Raw genomic sequence first — 19,213 nt, 5'->3', positions numbered from 1 at the left:
ACAATGACGGATCAGATGTCAGACTGCCTCATTCTTTAAGTTTTAACCTGAATATACAAGACATGATTGATTTTCCCAACGATCAAAATATACGAAACCGAACCGAAAACCATGACCACAAAACCGTGAACCGAACCGTTTGCTTGAACATCTTTTAAATACATATTGCCGCTTAATATGTTTTATGTAACCTATGGCATTTTTAAGCTTCATGTGTGTTATTGGACAGAAAGAGCAGCGCTGCCTAGGAGCATAGCCTACGTACAAAAAACACATTTACATCAATAAATAAATGTTTCACAATGAACCAAGCAGTCTGTATTACATTTTATTTAGTTTGAAGGCAAGGTTTGCAAGGTTCATCTGATGGACATCTAGGGACAGATTCTCCAAGTTTTGCACAGCTTTTGCTCATGCTAAACCTGCATAGGCTGAAGACCCCCTTCACATATTTCAAAACCAAACACAGAGAGACAGATTGTGCAGGTTTAACAGGAGCAAAAGCTGTGCAAACCTGAGTAAATCTGGACCCTAGTCTCATGCTAAAATTGACTGTAAATTCACCTTTAAAGTTGGTTTTAAAAAAAAATTCCCCAGGGGAGCATGCCCCCGGACCCCCCTAGGGGGTCGGTATCTTGTCACCTTTTTTACCCCTGATGAGTTTGCACCCCTGTAAACAACTTGTCTCCCTCTGTACACCAAACTTCATTCAAATATGACATTTTGCATGCCACAGCCTCAAACTTGATCATACTAAACATAATTTCCCAACAAAAAAATGTGGCCTATGAAAATGCTGACTGGCTAGTAACTTTGGAAAATATTTAAAACTTGTTTCATGTTGCATAACGCTCTGTTTCTTTAAGCAACATACTACATCACTAGGATTTTTGCCAATTTGGGCATCTTGAGCTGACCATTTTGTGTGCTGTGTTACTGCAAATGACACATTTTTTGTAAGACCTGTAAGCCTTTCTCTTGACAAATTTTGGAAATCAGATTTTAATATTCTAATTGGTCAACAGAACACTGGAAAAATATTAATCATACTCATCAGCATATAAATCATATCATCATATAAATATCCACTTCCAAAAGATGCTATAAAGATATTACAGATTAATATGTTTTCTTCTGCTTTTCTACCAATGTTTGTAGCTTGGCCATTTCATTCCTGTGACGAGGAAGGAGCAAGATGGAGAGGCGTGTCTCTGAGGAACAGGCTCAGCATGAACCCATGGAGGATGCACCTCCTGGCAAAGATGCACCTCCTGTTAAAGATGGATCTTCTGAAGAGGATGCACCTCGTAGAGAGGATGCACCTTCTGGACAGGATGAACCCATGGAGGATGCACTTCATGGCAAGGATGCATCTTCTGAAGAGGATGCACCTCCTGGAGAGGTTGAACCCATGGAGGATGCACCTCCTGGCAAGGATGCATCTTCTGAAGAGGATGCACCTCCTCGCAAAGTTGCACGTTCTGAAGAGGATGCACCTCCTCGCAAAGTTGCACGTTCTGAAGAGGATGCACCTCCTGAAGAGGTTGAACCCATGGAGGATGCACTTCATGGCAAGGATGCACCTTCTGAAGAGGATGCACCTCCTCGCAAAGTTGCACGTTCTGAAGAGGTTGATGAAAGTGAAGCAGAGGGAGACATTGACCCGGACTATGTGGTGGAGTCAGATCATTCTTCTTCCTCATCCTCCTGTCCTGACCTTCACACTGAGGATGGAGAGAACGACCACAATCCCAAAAAGGAGTGGATTTCAAGAAGTGGGAAAGTCTGGCTTCCTACGAATGCAGAGACCCCCGGTTATGTTCCTTCTGGCAAAGGTTTGACTCCTGGGCCGACACGGTACGCCATCTCCAGGATTGACAACTTGGACTCCTCGTTTGATTTGTTTTTCACTCCGGAGATCATTAACATCATCGTCAACATGACAAACCTGAACGGAAAATATGCAAAAGTGCCTAAGTGGAAGGATGTCGATGTCACATGTATGAAAGCGTACATCGGGCTCCTGATTTTGGCTGGTGTATACCGCTCAAAGGGAGAACCCTACTCCAGCCTCTGGGAGGACCAGACTGGACGTGCGATCTTCCGAGCCACCATGAGTTTCACCAAATTCAACCTAATCAACTCCACCCTCCGGTTTGAGGACGAGAAGAACAGATCTGGCCGTCTCAGAAAGGACGAGCTTGCCCCCATCCGTGTGATCTGGGACATGTGGACACAACGCCCCCCACTGCTTTTCAACCCCGGGAAAGATGTGTGTGTTGATGAGCAAGTTGTCCCTTTCAGAGGCCGGTGCAAATTTCGTTATTATATACGGAACAATCCAGCAAAGTACGGAATTAAAATGTGGGTCGCTGCTGATGTCACCACTTCGTATGCCTGGAAGTGCCAGGTCTATACTGGAAAGGATTTGAACGATACTAAGGATTTCTCCCAGGGAGAATGTGCTGTCCTGAAGTTGACGGAGAAGCTCCGAAGGGCCACTGTCACATGTGATGATGTCTTAACAACGTATTCACTTGTGCAGGAACTTCTGAAGAGGAATGTGGCGATGGTCGGGGCCATTAAAAAAAACAAACCTGAGCTTCCTCCCAAGCTCGCGCTACGGAAAGAGAAAGCCCTCCACTCCTCTATTTTCGCCTTCACAAAGACAACCACTGCAGTGAGCTACATTCCCAAGCGGGACAAGAACCTGGTCGTCCTCAGCAGCAGACACAGAGACATGGCTATGAGCAATGATGATAAAAAGAGACCTGTGATCATCACAGATTATAACCGCTGCAAGGGAGCTGTTGACAAATTGGACCAGGTACGAGCCTTAACACACATTACAGCATGCATCTATTCCAGACTTAGCCTGCTTACTTGTATTGAAATGATTATTGTCTGAAATATACTTTATTTGGTGATTTTATTTATTTATTTTGTAGGCCATCAGCATCTACAGCTGCAGAAGAAAGACCTCTCAGTGGCCACATGCTTTGTTCTTCAACATGATCGACATGTCCACCTTCAACTCCTTCGTGATTTACACTGCTGCCAATCCCAACTGGAACAGTGGCAAGACGAACAGGAGGAGGCTTTTCTTAGAGGAGCTGGGGAAGAAGTTGGTGTCTGGAGAAATGATGAGGAGAGAACGCATCCCCATTGCACCAACTGCTGCTACTGTGGTGCAGGAAATAAAGGGAATACGACAATCAGAAGCGGCTCCCATAACTGACCTGCCCACCAACGGCTCCAAAAAGAGGACATGGTGCTGGATGTGCCCGGAAAAACATACGAGAATTAACACCTGTTGCATCAAGTGCACCAAGCAAACATGCAAAGAGCACAGAGTCTCATGCTGCTGGTCCTGCTGGATCGGCGGAAGCATCTCGTAAGTCCACTCACCACCTCAGAAAACCAATGCGGTTGTAAGGAAATATTGATACAATGAAATTTTGCGATATTTCATTTAGCAATATTGTATCAATACTCAAACACACTGTACAGATTAACAGGCAAACATTCACGGCGGTGGTTCATGTTTGTGTTGTACTTAAAGGTACAATATGTAAGAATGTGGTCAAAAACGGTTACTGCAGTCAAATTCAAAACACAGCGATCTCATTTTTTCTCCCAGTCGTAGCAGCAGCTCAGTGGAAGCAGACTGAGGCTGAAACGCCACTGACGCCGCCGTGACTGGGAGAGAGGGCTAGGTGGCGCAACATGTAAACAAGTAAATTCAAAACATGAACATGATTTGCAGTCTGCAAAAAGAGATTTTTAATGCGAATACTCTGGCTGTACTATTGTTGTTGGTGAGTTCATCATGTTATATGAACATTATTCCTGAGTCTCTGTGACATATTAGGAGGATTTTACGGCCAGTTGCTTTAGATTTCTTACATACTGTACCTTTAAAATTCTGACAGCTAATTGGCCACAATCATTCAGCCATCGACTCCTTTGCTACTCTGCTGGCATTAGCTAACTTAGAACAGTCAAAAAAGGAAAAAAATGTTGCCCCTGTATCGTATCACCAGGATCTTGCCAATACACACCTCTAAACTACATACGCACACACACTTTTTGTTCAAATACTCTAAAACAGGCTAAGGACCCCCAAACTGATGGAGAGATCGAGCAGGGACCCCCCTACTGTTGTATAAGATTGGGTTTTATATTCAAGTAGGCCTATTGTTAGTGTAAACGTACCTTGTTATGAATAAACAGGTTCATATAGTCATTTTTTGTTGTTGTTGTTTTTTTTATGCATGGGCAAGGTGCAGTGAGTGGAGTGTTCACGCCAATGCCATTTTTAGTAAATGTGAAAACAAAACAAAAAATTTAAAATTTTCTAATAAATGAAAAATGTTGCTACCCCCACTGCAGTACCTCTGTGCACCTCCTACGGGTCAAGGACCCTCTGTTGACTACCTCTGTTCTTAAAATGTAAAGTTTGTTTACCTCATTTGTACATTAATGTCTCCATTTTCTTTAACACACTTGTTTAGAACATAGCCTATGAATGTTGATTGTATTTCATTATTCAAAATAAATACTGATATTGATAAATCTGGCTACTCATCATCTGCCTCACGCTGCATTAAACATTGTTTCATAAAAAAAATAAAGACATTTCAGGTAAAAACAAAACCATTAGACAACTCGCCCATCTCCAGGGCTTACTGAAGTGCAGTGACACCTGCAGCAGCACAAAACAACCAAAAAGAAACATGGCTGACATTGTGAAGAGAGTGATGATTTATTTTGAAGATGTCACAGTGCGGCTTGAGAGAGTAAACTGCTGAATTTAGACATTTCTCTCAAGTCTCTGTTTTATTTATAATGTGTCTGTGAAACCAACCCTCTCTCTATATATATACAGTATATTCTACATAATTAATGTCACCAAAACTAGACTAAAATCCACTGAGCTTTTACAAGGCTATAGCCCAAGATTATTGTTGTTTTTAAGCATCACAGTTGTTTGTTGTTTTGGTCAGATATTCTTTTGACTTTTTAAAGTTCTTGTTGGGCTCCTGTTAAAGATGATTCCGATTCATCCAGAGTTTTATTTAGAGATGTCACATTTATTGTGAGTTGTATATTTTTGTCAGCTGGAGGGAATTGGACACACATCTCTGTTTCTGCTTCACTGTCTAATTCATTTGTATTGTATAAAACATATTATGACTTTTCATGGTTCACATGTTAGAAGTAAGCGGAATGTTTGTGTTAATATAAGTCTTAATAGTTCTATCGTCCGACAGCAATCACTTATATAGAGTGTTTGGTCTGAAACACGGGTCTGTCAGTCACTCTGCTCTGCTGTAAGCCGAGGAGAAAACTTTCCTTGTATCTAGAGCACTGGAAAAGAGAGTAACGACACCACCATTGACTCCCGTGGTAAGGGTTTTGCACCCCGAGTGGCAGGATATGGGTATTGCAAAAGCGCCAGAAAACCCATGCACTCCAATGTATGTGTGTTGCCCACTTGCTTGTAAATTTATGAAAACGGGCCATGTTTTTGTTTTTAGGTGTCTTGGTCATATCAAATTATACTTATAATTTGTTTATTACAAAATGTAGATTGAAACATTAAAGCAAAAGTAAGCGGAATGTTTGTGTTATAAGTCTTAAATAGTTATATCTTCTGACAGCAATCACTTCGAGTGTTTGGTCTGAAACACAAGTCTGTCAGTCACTCTGCTCTGCGGTAAGCCAAGGAGAAAACTTCTTGTATACTTCCTTGTATCCTACAACCTTTATCCAATGAGGAGAGAGAACGGCATGAAGGGCATTGTGTGCAGCCAAGGCATGCACGTGAATGTGTTGACGTAGGGACGAGGACCAATAGATCCATGACGAGGGCGGGGACTGCTAACTCCATCGGCTGACAAAAAGTTAGCCAAAACGACCGGATCGCTAACTTCTGCTTTAATGTAGACAACTGTTTTTTTTGTGTGTTTTTTTTTTACTAGCCTATGTGTTAATATTCATCTGTAAAGGATCCACGATGATGCTATTAACGTGGGTGATCTATAAATGTCCATAAATTATTGAAAATACCACACTTGCTCATTCACCAACAATGCAGAGATGTCAGTTCTTGGGCGCTTTTGAGGCTACCCACATTCTGCCATCAGGAGGCGCTTCCATTGGACCAATGCGTGTCGTTACTCTCTTTTCCAGTGCTTTACTTTTATCCTACAACCTTTATCCAATGAGGAGAGAGAGCGGCATAAAGGGGCGGTCCTCTCGTGTGTGCACTGTGCAGCCAGAGCATCAATCGCTCTGTGTGCAGCCAAGGGATGCGCGTGCATGTGGTGATGTAGGCACGAGGGCGGGGACTGCTAACTCCATCCGCTGACAGGAAGTTAGCCAAAACGACCGGGTCGCTTACTTCTGCTTTAACATAACAATTTACCATTCTCATCCATTGTACATTTGAAGAGTTCATTTGCAAAAAGCAGATAACTCAGTTTTTTTTTTTAATATTTGAAATTTTTTAATTATTATTTACACCAGGTGATATCAGTCAAACCAAAGTTGAGTGGCTTTGAGATGAGATGTACAAAAACAGATGTAACTCAAAAAAAAAAAAAAAGCTTTATTGAAAACAACACTATAAGAATAATTCAAGAGCATCCGCTATCTTTTTTTTTTTTTTTTTCTTTTCAAAATGGCACTTATCTGCTTTTGCAAATGAACTCTTCATTTGTTGCATTAATATTCCGATTTGGAGGTCGGGAATTCTGGCTTCCAACAACTGGAACGAACCACAACACCCGGATTTTCTGATTTTTCTACTCATTTTAACTCATTCGCCACTCTGAAACTACAGCTCCCATAAGCACTATCGTCACACAGCGCGTGCTCATTGGTCCATCCTTCTCGACGTCGCTCTGAACAGGAAGTCTCTTTGTCAAACACACAGTGGAGATTTGAAACGGTGGAGCAATTTGGCGGTACAGTAAAACTATAACAAAACTGAAAAACGCGGAGAGGAGACCAAACTACAGAGACTACACAGGGAGACAGAGGAGAAAGAGGCAGAGCTGAAACCAGCTTCTGAATCACGGCATCACTCCGCCTCTTGTGCTTCATCCCGCGGCTCCGCATTGCCACAAAGGTAAACAACCCTCCCCCTCTCTCTCAGCAGGTCACAAGCAAAAAGTACATGCAAACTTTTTTTTTCATTCAGATACAAACCATTCTGAATGAAGACTTCATATAAACATGCGAAGTGATGTTTTCCGAGCTGGTGTTTACCCGTGATGAAACTTGTCTTGCCCGCTTCTGCATTTATTCAGAGCGACGTTGATAAAAAAAAACGTCCAAAACAAACTGGCTCTCTTTGAAACCACCTAACGTCCTGCCTATTACACTCAATCATGTGCTGCAGACTAAATACATGCAACTACATACTAAATGTGCGATTAGTATGTTGTTCCACAGATATCACCACATTTCAAATTTCAAGTAGGGTGGATTCGCCTAATGTGGGACACTGCCTAATGTGGGACACTTAAGCTTAAATGGGTGTAGGTCTTCCTATAGCAAAAGAAAGTTAATGTAAATGTGGTCTCACACAAGCTGTGATATTGCATTATCAAAATCACATGACATCTCAAATGTCCAATCATAGGTTTAGGAGGGAGAGCCTTCAAACCGGAGGCACCCTGTGTGAAGACCACCAAAATGCTAGTTACTTAGGGTTTGGACAAAAATAATGTTAAGGCCATAATTTATTAAAAAAAACAAAATGATTGCAATTTTTTGTCAAAATGTGTTTATAATATGCTGATGCATTAAAATATATCTTAATATGGTGTAACCATTCTCAATATTTAGCATTTTGATCAACATTTCTACTGTCCCACTTTAGGAAACATGCTTTCCTAAAGCGGGACAGGTGGTTTTTCCTAATGTGGGACAGTGCTTTTCCAGGTAAAACTAATAGGTTGAACAATAACAATGATTGTTTACATGGTTTTATTGTTATAATGCATTGTTTTGAATATTTTACTGTTAAAGGGGTAAATGGCTCTGATTTTTTTTCTTTCTTGTTTCTAAATCTTGTCTTTTTTGATAATGTTCATGAAAGATGTTGTGTTTAGAAGTAATCAAGGGATAGCACATTACTGATTAATTAAATGGAATGTATTTCAGATCACAGTGGCAAAAAAGAGTAAGGCAATGAGACAAAATCAGGGAAAGAAAACATGGGAAAAGAAAGGAAAATAATCAAGCAAGAGAACTCAACCAGTGGAAAAAAGACAGGATGAGGGGAGACATTACTGAATATAGGAAGATCACTGAGGATGGTGGTGTCCCACAATTGAGGTTGTTGACCAGGGCTGGGAATGACCCTAGCGAAGGGTAAAAGGTCACATCCAACACACAATTGGTAGAAAACCATTAACACTATAGAAGATGAAGCAGAACTAGGACAATAAGTGATATTATTGAACACTGGTTTGCAATCTAGCATTTATCATGTAAATTAAGATGACTTTTAAACAGACTTTTTAGTGTCCCACATTAGGAGCATGACTGTCCCACATTAGGGAACAGAAATTGCCGCAAAAAACTTTGCAATCAGAGTTGAAATATGTATGGTATTTCTTTTAGGAGTGTGATATCAGAATTTTCTCTTTGGATTCCATTAGATCACAACCTAAGGATTTCAGAATGGTACAGGATGTAGATTGAAAGTGTTTGCTTCATATCGCAAAATACACCAGAAGTCTAAATTGCAAAAAATGTCCCACATTAGGCGAATTCACCCTATATTTTAAAATGAAAAGATTAGTCTATTTTAGTGCTGTGCCTCATGGACAACATTTTACATCCCGATATAGGTAATTTTATATCCCGATAACGGTATACGATATCATATTTTCTCTTGAAATCATATCCTATGTAGGCTACAGGGTTTTTCCTGCATAGATAATTTGGTGGCGGCTGCCACACTAAATATCTCACCGTCAACTCACGACTCACGAGTCAGTGTTTTGTTTTGTTTTTCTCAGATTTTTTGTGCATTTATTTTGAAAGGACAGCTGGAGAGAGACGGGCAGGAGGAAGAGAGAGCACTTCTTCAGCTTCAGAGTTGGGGCAGACGCACAATAATGGCCCTTTCCACTACAAAGTCGTTGGTCCGACGGGGGGCTGAGCAATTAGCGCGATATAGCGCATTTAGCGTGCGCCCCTGTCTGTATCTGGCAGAGATCAGAGATGGTGTTTTAAATAACCATGCTAGCGTTTCACCAGCTCTCATCTCTGCCATTCAGCCTCTCAAACTGCCGCCTCTCTCGCGTGCGGGCGCCCCGCACGTAGACACACGTGAGAGAGAAAAAAATAATAGTTAATAGGAAACACTGAATTACGATATAAACGAGAGGGCTCTATCGTTCGTACGATAGACATTATTATATCTCACTACGATATATATCGTAATATTGCACAATGCACAGCACTAGTCTATTTTATTTTATTTTAATAATCTACTTAAAGCAGATATCAGCTTCACGGCCGTTTCGGCTAATGCTGCGTTCAAGGCAGGCTTTTGAAACCGTAAGTTACAGCTTCAAGTCACAACTACGACTTGGTAGCGTTCCAGGTAACCCGTAGCTCGTGTTTTTACCATCCTGTTGTCTGTGAAAGTTCCCTATAACGGCCACTCGTAACTTCCGACCCGTGAACTCGTACCAGATCGAACTGGTATGACTTCACAGGAAGGAAAAACACAAAGTACGAGTTTCTTTGAACGCACCATGAGTTAGCAGCCCCCGCCCTTGTCAGGCATCAATTGGTCCTCGTGCTACGTCACCACATTCACGCGCATCCCTTGGCTGCACACACAGCCCTTCATGCCGTTCTCTCTCCTCATTGGATAACACTTGTATCCCACAAGGAAAATTTTCTCCTCGGGTTACAGCAGAGCAGAGTGACGGAGAGACTCGTGTTTAGGCTGAAATACTTCATGTAAGTGATTGCTGACGGAAAATAGGACTATTTAGGACTTATATTAACAAAAACATTCCACTGATATCTGCTTTAACAGCCTGGATCATTATTACAGCTACATCCGCCGTGGACCAGTTCTGCGTGCTGTGCTTTGTAGCCGCCATATTTGCAAGTGAAGACACTTCACTACGCATTTACGCCCAAGCAGAGCTACAGATATTCACCCTCACTCCTGTCTCTCATTACATAACTCAGTGTTGGGCAACATCTTAAGGGATAGCAGAAAAAATACCTCTTACTCTACCTCTTACTCTAAGAAGTAATCACGTTACTGTTCTTCAGGACCTTCTGACTGGGGACTTGTGGCTTGTGTCGGCAGCTGTGACTTATGTTGACAATGATGATTTTACAATCGTTAGTTTATCTATTTGTCTTACTTTTTTTTTTTATTTACCTGATGCTCGGATCGTTTCACTTCCGGGTTGGAGTGATCTAATCTACGTGAATTGATGCGTGATGAATGGCTATTAGTGCTGGGTTGAAAAGATCGATCCACCGATTTTAAATCGATTCTCATTTTAATTCCTACAGATCAAGTAGGCCTACGTTTTTTTTTGTTTTTTTTTAATATATATATTGTAGTGTCTGACCGGACGTGATAAAAGGATGATGAGGAGTTGTTCAACAAACCTTCATTTATTTCAGGAACGGTACAGTTACTGTCGGCCGTAACCCAAAAGAAAGAAAAACGACGACAAACTTCCCTCCTCTGCTCCTCTCGCACGCACACCATAGACTGTAAAAAGAATGGGCGTAGCGTCCGTGACGTCACCCATTGGTTTTGGGGAGTCTGTTTTGTGCCGCTACTACGGGGGTTAGAACCGCGCCATGTTGGATTCTACTTGCCATATTTGGAGCGGTGCGGCCGTTGGCCGGCCGAGAGCCCGCCCACTGGCCTCGTAGCAGCGGTCGCCGGACCTGTCACTCAACGGTTCTGCGCCCTGATTGGCCAGAACTTTAACCTTAATAATAGTAAAACGGTAGAGTTTAAAAAAAATTCACCCCCCTCAGAGTGTGTGCGGGGGTAGAAACTATCGATTGAGACCAAAAAAATAAAATGTACCAGGCTGTAAATATGTTTTTTTAAGCTGTAAAATCGGCTATTTTAACATGGGGCTCGATTGGAGTTGCTCCCTTCTGGAGCCAGCCCCCAGCGACAGCCGAGGGGATTGCAGCTTTTTGAATGCGGAAGTGAGCTTCACTCCTCAGACCGACAACTGCCCCCTTGACGCACACGCAGGCTCGGTCCTCCTCACACCCGCCCCCCACTCTCTCATCCAACCAACTTGGCGACTTTCTCTTTTTTAGTCAAAAGCGACTAGCGACAAATCTAGCGACATTTTCCGGTCTCTCGTTTGTAGACTCCAATGTGAAAGCACGTCTCAAGCACCATCTTCAACGAGCCGCGGGTGCCGCCGTGAGCCCCGCCCCCCATCCCCGTCCCAAAGCACTTACAGGCGGTCAGTCTCACAGTGGTGTCACGGTCCCTGCTGCAGTCAGAGACCCACACCGCTCCACGCCACCGACCGCTCGTCAGTCATGCTGCTTTTCACACTGATGCTGCTATTCGGGCTGAAGTGTGCACAACATGCAGTATAGTTCACTGTGTTACCCTACACTTCACTATCTTAAAGCAGAAGTAAGCGGAATATTTGTGTTAATATAAGTCTTAAATAGTTATATCTTCCGACAGCAATCACTTACATAGAGTGTTTGGTCCAAAACACGGGTCTGTCAGTCACTCTGCTCTGCTGTAAGCCGAGGAGAAAACTTCTTGTATACTTCCTTGTATCCTACAAGCTTTATCCAATGAGGAGAGAGAACGGCATGAAGGGCTGTGTGTGCAGCCAAGGGATGCGCGTGAATGTGGTGATGTAGGGACGAGGACCAATAGATCCATGACGAGGGCGGGGACTGCTAACTCTGGCTGACAAGAAGTTAGCCAAAACGACCGGATCGCTAACTTCTGCTTTAAGTTGTTCACATTCACAGCTGTTTGTGGGCCAAATGGCCATGACAAAATTAAAATAAAAGTACTTTTGTATTCAACAGCAACAGCTTTTGGGTGAATTCTTCATGTCATATTTTTAATAATTCACCAGGTTACTGTCCCAGTGTCCCAATAGCAATCCATTGCTGCAGGTGCCCTGGATCTGTTCAGTAATTCTGCCCTACAGCATGTTCGTAAAATTCTAGTCTATCAATATTCTGGGATTGGTCCTTGCCATTTTCACCAGTCTTATAGCCATCAATAACTACTACTACTAAATAGGCTACTTCATTAATTTAATACTAGTATTAATATGTTGCATAGCTAGACAATCAGGTATTAATATGTTACATAACTAGACAATAACAGCTCAAAAAACTGTTTTAATGACACTAATCCAAATTGATATCGGATCAAATCGAAAAAATCGATTCTGAATCTTAAGAATCGGAATCGAATCGATTCTTGAAATTTGAATCGATACCCAGCGCTAATGGCTATGTGATATTCTTTGGTATTGAAGTAATCCAAATGTAACTAAAGTAATCCGGTACACTACTTAATTTTGTGATACTTACAGTAAGTTACTGATTACATTTTTTAACCCTTCCAACCCTGCTAGTTACATTACTCCATTCCCGCCAGAAAACAAACAAACAAAAACAATGTTTAGCAAGACAGCGGAGCGGGCCGACACTGGAAGCCCAGGACAGGTGCCCAAGTGTGGGTAAGAGGATCAAAGAGGACCTACAATGGTAACAGTTGCCTTGGCTTAACCATAATCTAATTACTATTTTAGAATTTATAATGCATTACATCTAGGGGTGTAACGGTTCTGAACGGAAACCGAAAACCTCCGTTCAAAGGACTTCGGTTCAGAAACTCATTTTATCTTCCCGAACCGATCGGTTCATCTCCGCCCCGCCCTTCCCACACTCATACACTGAATTTTATTGAGGCAGAGAGAGAGAGAGAGAGGACAAGCTAAAGTTGGACCCACAGCTGTGGGAGACAGCATGACCGGGTGATCAGCAGTAAATCCGGCGCAGTCCGGGATGGAAGATCAGATCGACACTTGTGTCATAGTCTGACATGTTTACGTTAAAGGGATAGTTCACCCTAGAATGATATTTCGCTCATTATCTACTCACCCTCATGTTGACTAAGGGCTGGAAGAATTATCAGAGTCCACCGTCCCTTCTCTTAGTTACAGGGGGTCTCGGCGTAGCAGTGAATTTCAATGCAACGGTTGCAAAGGGACACCGGAGCTCTTCGTAAAAAAACACACACAAAAAAACATCCAAATACCTCCATGATGCTCGTATGTAATGTCCGTCTTGTGCTGAAGCCCCAAATTGCGTAATTGTCCCGAAAAAAAATTAAATAAGTCTATATTTTAAGCTTGTTTGTAGCGGAAGCTTCTCGTCTTCTTCTTCTTCTCCTATTCCTGGTCCGTCCAAATATCGCGTGATTCGCAGTAACCGCAATGACGCCGGCGCAAATCACGCGATATTTGGACGGACCAGGAATAGGAGAAGAAGAAGAAGACGAGAAGCTTCCGCTACAAACAAGCTTAAAATATAGACTTATTTAATTTTTTTTCGGGACAATTACGCAATTTGGGGCTTCAGCACAAGACGGACATTACATACGAGCATCATGGAGGTATTTGGATGTTTTTTTGTGTGTGTTTTTTTACGAAGAGCTCCGGTGTCCCTTTGCAACCGTTGCATTGAAATTCACTGCTACGCCGAGACCCCCTGTAACTAAGAGAAGGGACGGTGGACTCTGATAATTCTTCCAGCCCTTAGTCAACATGAGGGTGAGTAGATAATGAGCGAAATATCATTCTAGGGTGAACTATCCCTTTAACTATCCGAGCAGTAAACACTGTGAAACAGGTGATGGAAACGTGCACAGCTGTTGACACGCTGCAGCGCGCAGTGATACAGAGAGAAAATAGCGCCTATCGATTGTCATGCAACTATTACTCTTTTGAAATTATTATTTACTTACTTATTGTTATACCTCGGACTGGTGTAAGAAGTTTTTATTTTATTCATTTAGATGATGTAGAGTAGCCTCGTAAACCAGCCTCTCGCGGAAATGCATTGCATTTCATTTCTCGGGAGAGTCTGGCCTCATTCCCCCTGTAAGCGTTTGGGGTGGGCGGGAGTAGTAGCATTGACAGCCAATCAGCAGAATGCTGAAGGCTGAATGGGGTTGTCTGTAGAGTGGTCTTAAGAAAAATTTAAATTTTTTTCTATCCCTGGATAGTTAAGAAATTAATGTAAGTGTTTTTTTTTATTTATCTATTTTTTTATAGGGGAGAAGTGTTATACTTGATTAAGTTAATATAATTCTGTCAGGATCACTATGTCAAAATAATATTTAATTACTTGCACAAGTTTTATTTGGCGGTATGATACTGTTCTGGGACCCCCTGCTCTTCCATGCGCTTGCGTGGAAAGCCTGAGGCAGGAAGAGCACCTTCCTGCCCTTCATGAGCTATCATGAACGGCATAAGCAGGGAGCGCAGCAGCAAAGAAAACCCAGACAGAGCAGAGCAACTAACAAGATAGGATTCATAACAGATAACGGGAGGAGCTGGGGTGGAGGTGGGTTGCAAAAAAGCCAGCAGAGGAAGCAGCAGCAAGGGAGGTGACGTTGGGCTAGAGCGGTTTAAATAGCGCGCTCTGAATGAAATTCCCCAATAGGAAGCGGCCACGGGGAGTCAGCGGAGCCATCAGCTGATCTGCACCGGTGATGCAGCTACGCTGTGCTGATTTAGAGCTTGATGTCATGGCCTGCCAGAACTAACGCTACGCTTGATTTTAAGTCATGTTCATGTTCTTGATATTGCAATGCAACAATCCAGACATTTTTCTGGAAGTTTTCCAAAAGGTTTTTTAGTATGTTTTTAAAAACCGAGGTTTGAACCGAACCGTGAGTCAAAAACCGAAGTTTGAACCGAATCGTGGGTTTGGTGAACTGTTACACCCATAGTTACATCACTCTGTTACTAAAAAACAAAAATCAAATTACAGGGAATGCCTAACACTACATAACTATCATCAGAGACATTTTTCGTGGGGTGTTGTTGTTGAGACCTGCTGTCAGGGCTCGTGGACTCTGAATGTAATGTAATGTTACTAAACAACTTGTCTCCCTCTGTACACCAAACTTCATTCAAATATGACATTTTGTATGCCACAGCCGCTGTTGGTTTACCACACACACACACACACCTCAGACCATGACTGAGGGCCTCTGCTGTAAATTTTAGCATGCCATAGTCAAACTTGATCATACTAAACATAATTTCCCAACAAAAAAAATGTGGCCTATGAAAATGCTGACTGGCTAACTTTAAACATGTTTCATGTTGCATGTATGCTATGCAACTCTCTGTTTCTTTAAGCAACATACATTACTAGGATTTTTGCCAATTTGGGCATCTTGAGCTGACTATTTTGTGTGCTGTGTTACTGTATATGACACATGTTTTTGTAAGACCTGTAAGCCTTTCTCTTGACAAATTTTGGAAATCAGATTTTAGGTCGACAGAACACTGTGGAAAAATATTCATCATACTCCCAAATAATAAGTCTACAAAAATATCCACTTCCAAAAGATGCTATAAACATATTACAGATTAATATGTTTTCTTCTGCCTTTCTATCTATTTCTATGTTTGTAGATTGGCCATTTCATTCCTGTGACAAGGAAGGAGCAAGATGGAGGAGGAACGGGCTCAGCATGAACCCATGGAGGATGCACCTCCTGAAGAGGATGCATCTTCTGAAGAGGATGCACTTCCTCGCAAAGTTGCACGTTCTGAAGAGGATGCACCTCCTCGCAAAGTTGCCCGTTCTGAAGAGGATGAACACATGGAGGATGCACCTCCTGGTAAGGATGCACCTTCTGGAGAGGTTGATGAAAGTGACCACGTTGATGAAAGTGCAGCAGAGGGAAACACTGACCCGGACTATGTCCCTGGCAAGGATGCATCTTCTGAAGAGGATGCGCCTCCTGGAGAGGTTGATGAAAGTGAAGCAGAGGGAGACATTGACGATGTGGTGGAGTCAGATCATTCTTCTACCTCATCCTCCTGTCCTGACCTTCACTCTGAGGATGGAGAGGACAAACACAATCCTGAAAGGGAGTGGACTTCAAGAAATGGGCAAGTCTGGCTTCCTACGAATGCAGAGACCCCCGGTTATGTTCCTTCTAACAAAGGTTTCACTCCTGGGCTGACACGGTATGCCATCTCCAGGATTGACAACTTGGACTCCTCGTTTGATTTGTTTCTCACTCCGGAGATCATCAACATCATCGTCAACATGACAAACCTGAGGGGAAGAAAGACAAAAGTGCCTAAGTGGATCGATGTCGATGTCACAGGTGTGAAAGCGTACATCGGGCTCTTGATTTTGGCTGGTGTATACCGCTCAAAGGGAGAACCCCACTCCAGCCTCTGGGAGGACCAAACTGGACGTGCGATCTTCCGAGCCACCATGAGTTATAAGAAATACAACCGAATGAACCCCAGCCTCCGGTTTGATGACGAGAAGAACAGATCTGGCCGTCTCAGAAGGGACAAGCTTGCCCCCATCCGCGTGATCTGGGACATGTGGACACAACGCCTCCCACTGCTTTTCAACCCCGGGGAAGATGTGTGTGTTGGTGAACAGCGTGTCCCTTTCAGAGGCCAGTGCGAATTTCGCCAGTCTATGCAGAACTGTGAAGGAAGGGTTGGAATGAAAATGTGGGTCGCTGCTGATGTCGCCACTTCTTACGTCTGGAACTGCCAGGTCTATACTGGAAAGGCCTTGAGAGATACTTGGAATGTCTCCCAGGGAGAACATGCTGTCCTGAAGTTGACGGAGAATCTTCGAAGGGCCACTGTCACATGTGATGATGTCTTCACAACGTATTCACTTGTGCAGGAACTTCTGAAGAGGAATGTGGCGATGGTCGGGGCCATTAAAAAAAACAAACCTGAGCTTCCTCCCAAGCTCCTGCAGACGAAATCGAGAGCCGTCCAGTCCTCTATTTTCGCCTTCACAAAGACAACCACCGCAGTGAGCTACGTTCCCAAGCGGGGGAAGAACCTGGTCGTCCTCAGCAGCAGACACAGAGACATGGCTATGAGCAATGATAATAAAAAGAGACCTGTGATCGTCAAAGATTATAACCGCTGCAAGGGAGCTGTTGAAAACTTGAACCAGGTACGAGCCTTTACACATATTACAGCATGCATCTATTCCAGAATTAGCCTGCTTACTTTTATTGAAATTATGTGCTTGTCTGAGATATACTGTATTTGGTGATTTTATTTATTTATTTTGTAGGCCATCAGCACCTACAGCTGCAGAAGAAAGGCCTCTCATTGGCCACAGGCTTTGTTCTTCAACATGATCGATGTGTCTGCCTTCAACTCCTTCGTGATTTACACTGCCGTGAATCCCAACTGGAACAGTGGCAAGACGAACAGGAGGAGGCTTTTCTTAGAGGAGCTGGGGAACAACCTGGTGTCTGGAGAATTGATGAGGAGAGTTCGCATCCCCAGAGCACCGACTGCTGCTACTATGGTGCAGGAAATAAAGGGATTACGAGAATCAGAAGCGGCTCCCATAATTAACCTGCCCACCAACGGCTCCAAAAAGAGGAGGACATGGTGCTGGATGTGCCCGAAAAGATTTAGGAAAGTTGACACCAGTTGCATCAAGTGCACCAAGCAAACATGCAAAGATCACGGAGTCTTATGCTGCAGGTCCTGCTGGATCGACAGAAAACTATCTCTTGAGTCCACTCACCACCTCAGAAAACCAATGGGGGTGTAAGCAAATATAATGAAATTTCGCGATATTTCATTTAGCAATACCGTATAGGCTACTCAAACTCACTGTACAGATTAACAGGCAAACATTCACGGCGGTGGTTCATGTTTGTGTTGTATTTAAAATTCTGACAGCTAATGGGCCACAGTCATTCAGCCATTGACCCCTTTGCTACTCTGCTAGCATTAGATTACTTAGCACCGTCAAAAAAGGAAAACAATAGCAATATATTGTACTGTTGCCCCTGTATCGTATCACCAGGATCTTGCCAATACACACCTCTAAACTACACACGCACACACACGTTTTGTTCAAATACTCTAAAACAGGCCAAGGACCCCCAAACTGATGGAGAGTTGTATAAGATTGGGTTTTATATTCAAGTAGAACTATTGTTAGTATAAACGTACCTTGTTATGAATACACAGGTCCATATAGTAATTTTTATTTTTATTTTTTATTTTATGCATGTGCAAGGTGAAGTGAGTTGAGTGTTTACGCCAATGTGAAAACAAAAAAACAAAAAATTCAAATAAATGAAAAATGTTGCTACCCCCACTGCAGTACCTCCGTGCACCTCCTACGGGTCAAGGACCCTCTGTTGACTACCTCTGTTCTTAAAATGTAAAGTTTGTTTACCTCATTTGCACATTAATGTCCTCATTTTCTTTAACACACGTGTTTAGAGCATAGCCTATGAATGTTAATAAATCTGGCTACTCTTCATCTGCCTCACGCTGCATTAAACATTGTTAATCAAAAATAAAGACTGGCACATTTCAGGCAAAAACAAAACCATTACACAACTCACCCATCTCCAGGGCTTACTGAAGTTACCATGGTAGCATGGTAATCAGTGACACCAGCAGCACAAAACAACCAAAAAGAAAGTTGGCTGACAATTTGTGGTTTGTTAACAATGTTATGAAGTGAGTGATGATTTATTTTGAAGATGTCACAGTGCAGCTTGAGAGAGTAAACTGCTGAATTTAGACATTTCTCTGAAGTCTCTGTTTTATTTATAATGTGTCTGTAAAACCAACCCCCTCTCTCTATACTGTATATTCAATCATATATTCTACCTAATTAATGTCACCAAAACTAGGCTAAAATCCACTGAGCTTTTACAAGGCTATAGCCCAGGATTATTGTTGTTTTTAAGTATCACAGTTGTTTGTTGTTTTGGACAGATAACAACACTCAACGCACCTTGCTCTCAGGATTCCAGCTTTCATGACATTAGGAACCAAAATGACAAATTATGCATGAATTTCCGTAACAATAATTTACTTTTCAGCTATTCCTGCTAAACCTTCTCCACTCAGTCACTCTATGTTAGGCTCCT

At 42.5% G+C, this 19,213-nt stretch overlaps 2 protein-coding genes across 2 annotated transcripts; both read left to right on the top strand.

Moving 5' to 3' along the window:
- Positions 1-1,237: 1,237 nt before the first annotated feature.
- On the top strand, positions 1,238-4,371 carry LOC310992965 (piggyBac transposable element-derived protein 4-like; the record flags this gene model as incomplete). Its single annotated transcript, XM_083981193.1, has 2 exons — positions 1,238-2,827; positions 2,949-4,371. The coding sequence occupies 2 exons, from the start codon at positions 1,238-1,240 to the stop codon at positions 3,396-3,398; spliced, it is 2,040 nt and encodes a 679-aa protein (XP_083837319.1). The 3' UTR covers positions 3,399-4,371.
- Positions 4,372-7,032: 2,661 nt separating this feature from the next.
- LOC310992964 (piggyBac transposable element-derived protein 4-like) lies at positions 7,033-17,871 on the top strand (the record flags this gene model as incomplete). Its single annotated transcript, XM_083981192.1, has 3 exons — positions 7,033-7,135; positions 15,726-17,256; positions 17,380-17,871. The coding sequence occupies exons 2-3, from the start codon at positions 15,763-15,765 to the stop codon at positions 17,869-17,871; spliced, it is 1,986 nt and encodes a 661-aa protein (XP_083837318.1). The 5' UTR covers positions 7,033-7,135; positions 15,726-15,762.
- Positions 17,872-19,213: the final 1,342 nt, after the last annotated feature.

This window comes from Trachurus trachurus (assembly GCF_905171665.1).
Source record: "Trachurus trachurus genome assembly, chromosome: 10".
NCBI classification, from domain to species: Eukaryota; Metazoa; Chordata; class Actinopteri; order Carangiformes; family Carangidae; genus Trachurus; species Trachurus trachurus.
The sequence above is the reverse complement of the archived record's forward strand: the minus strand, read 5'-3'. Positions and strand labels throughout refer to the sequence as shown.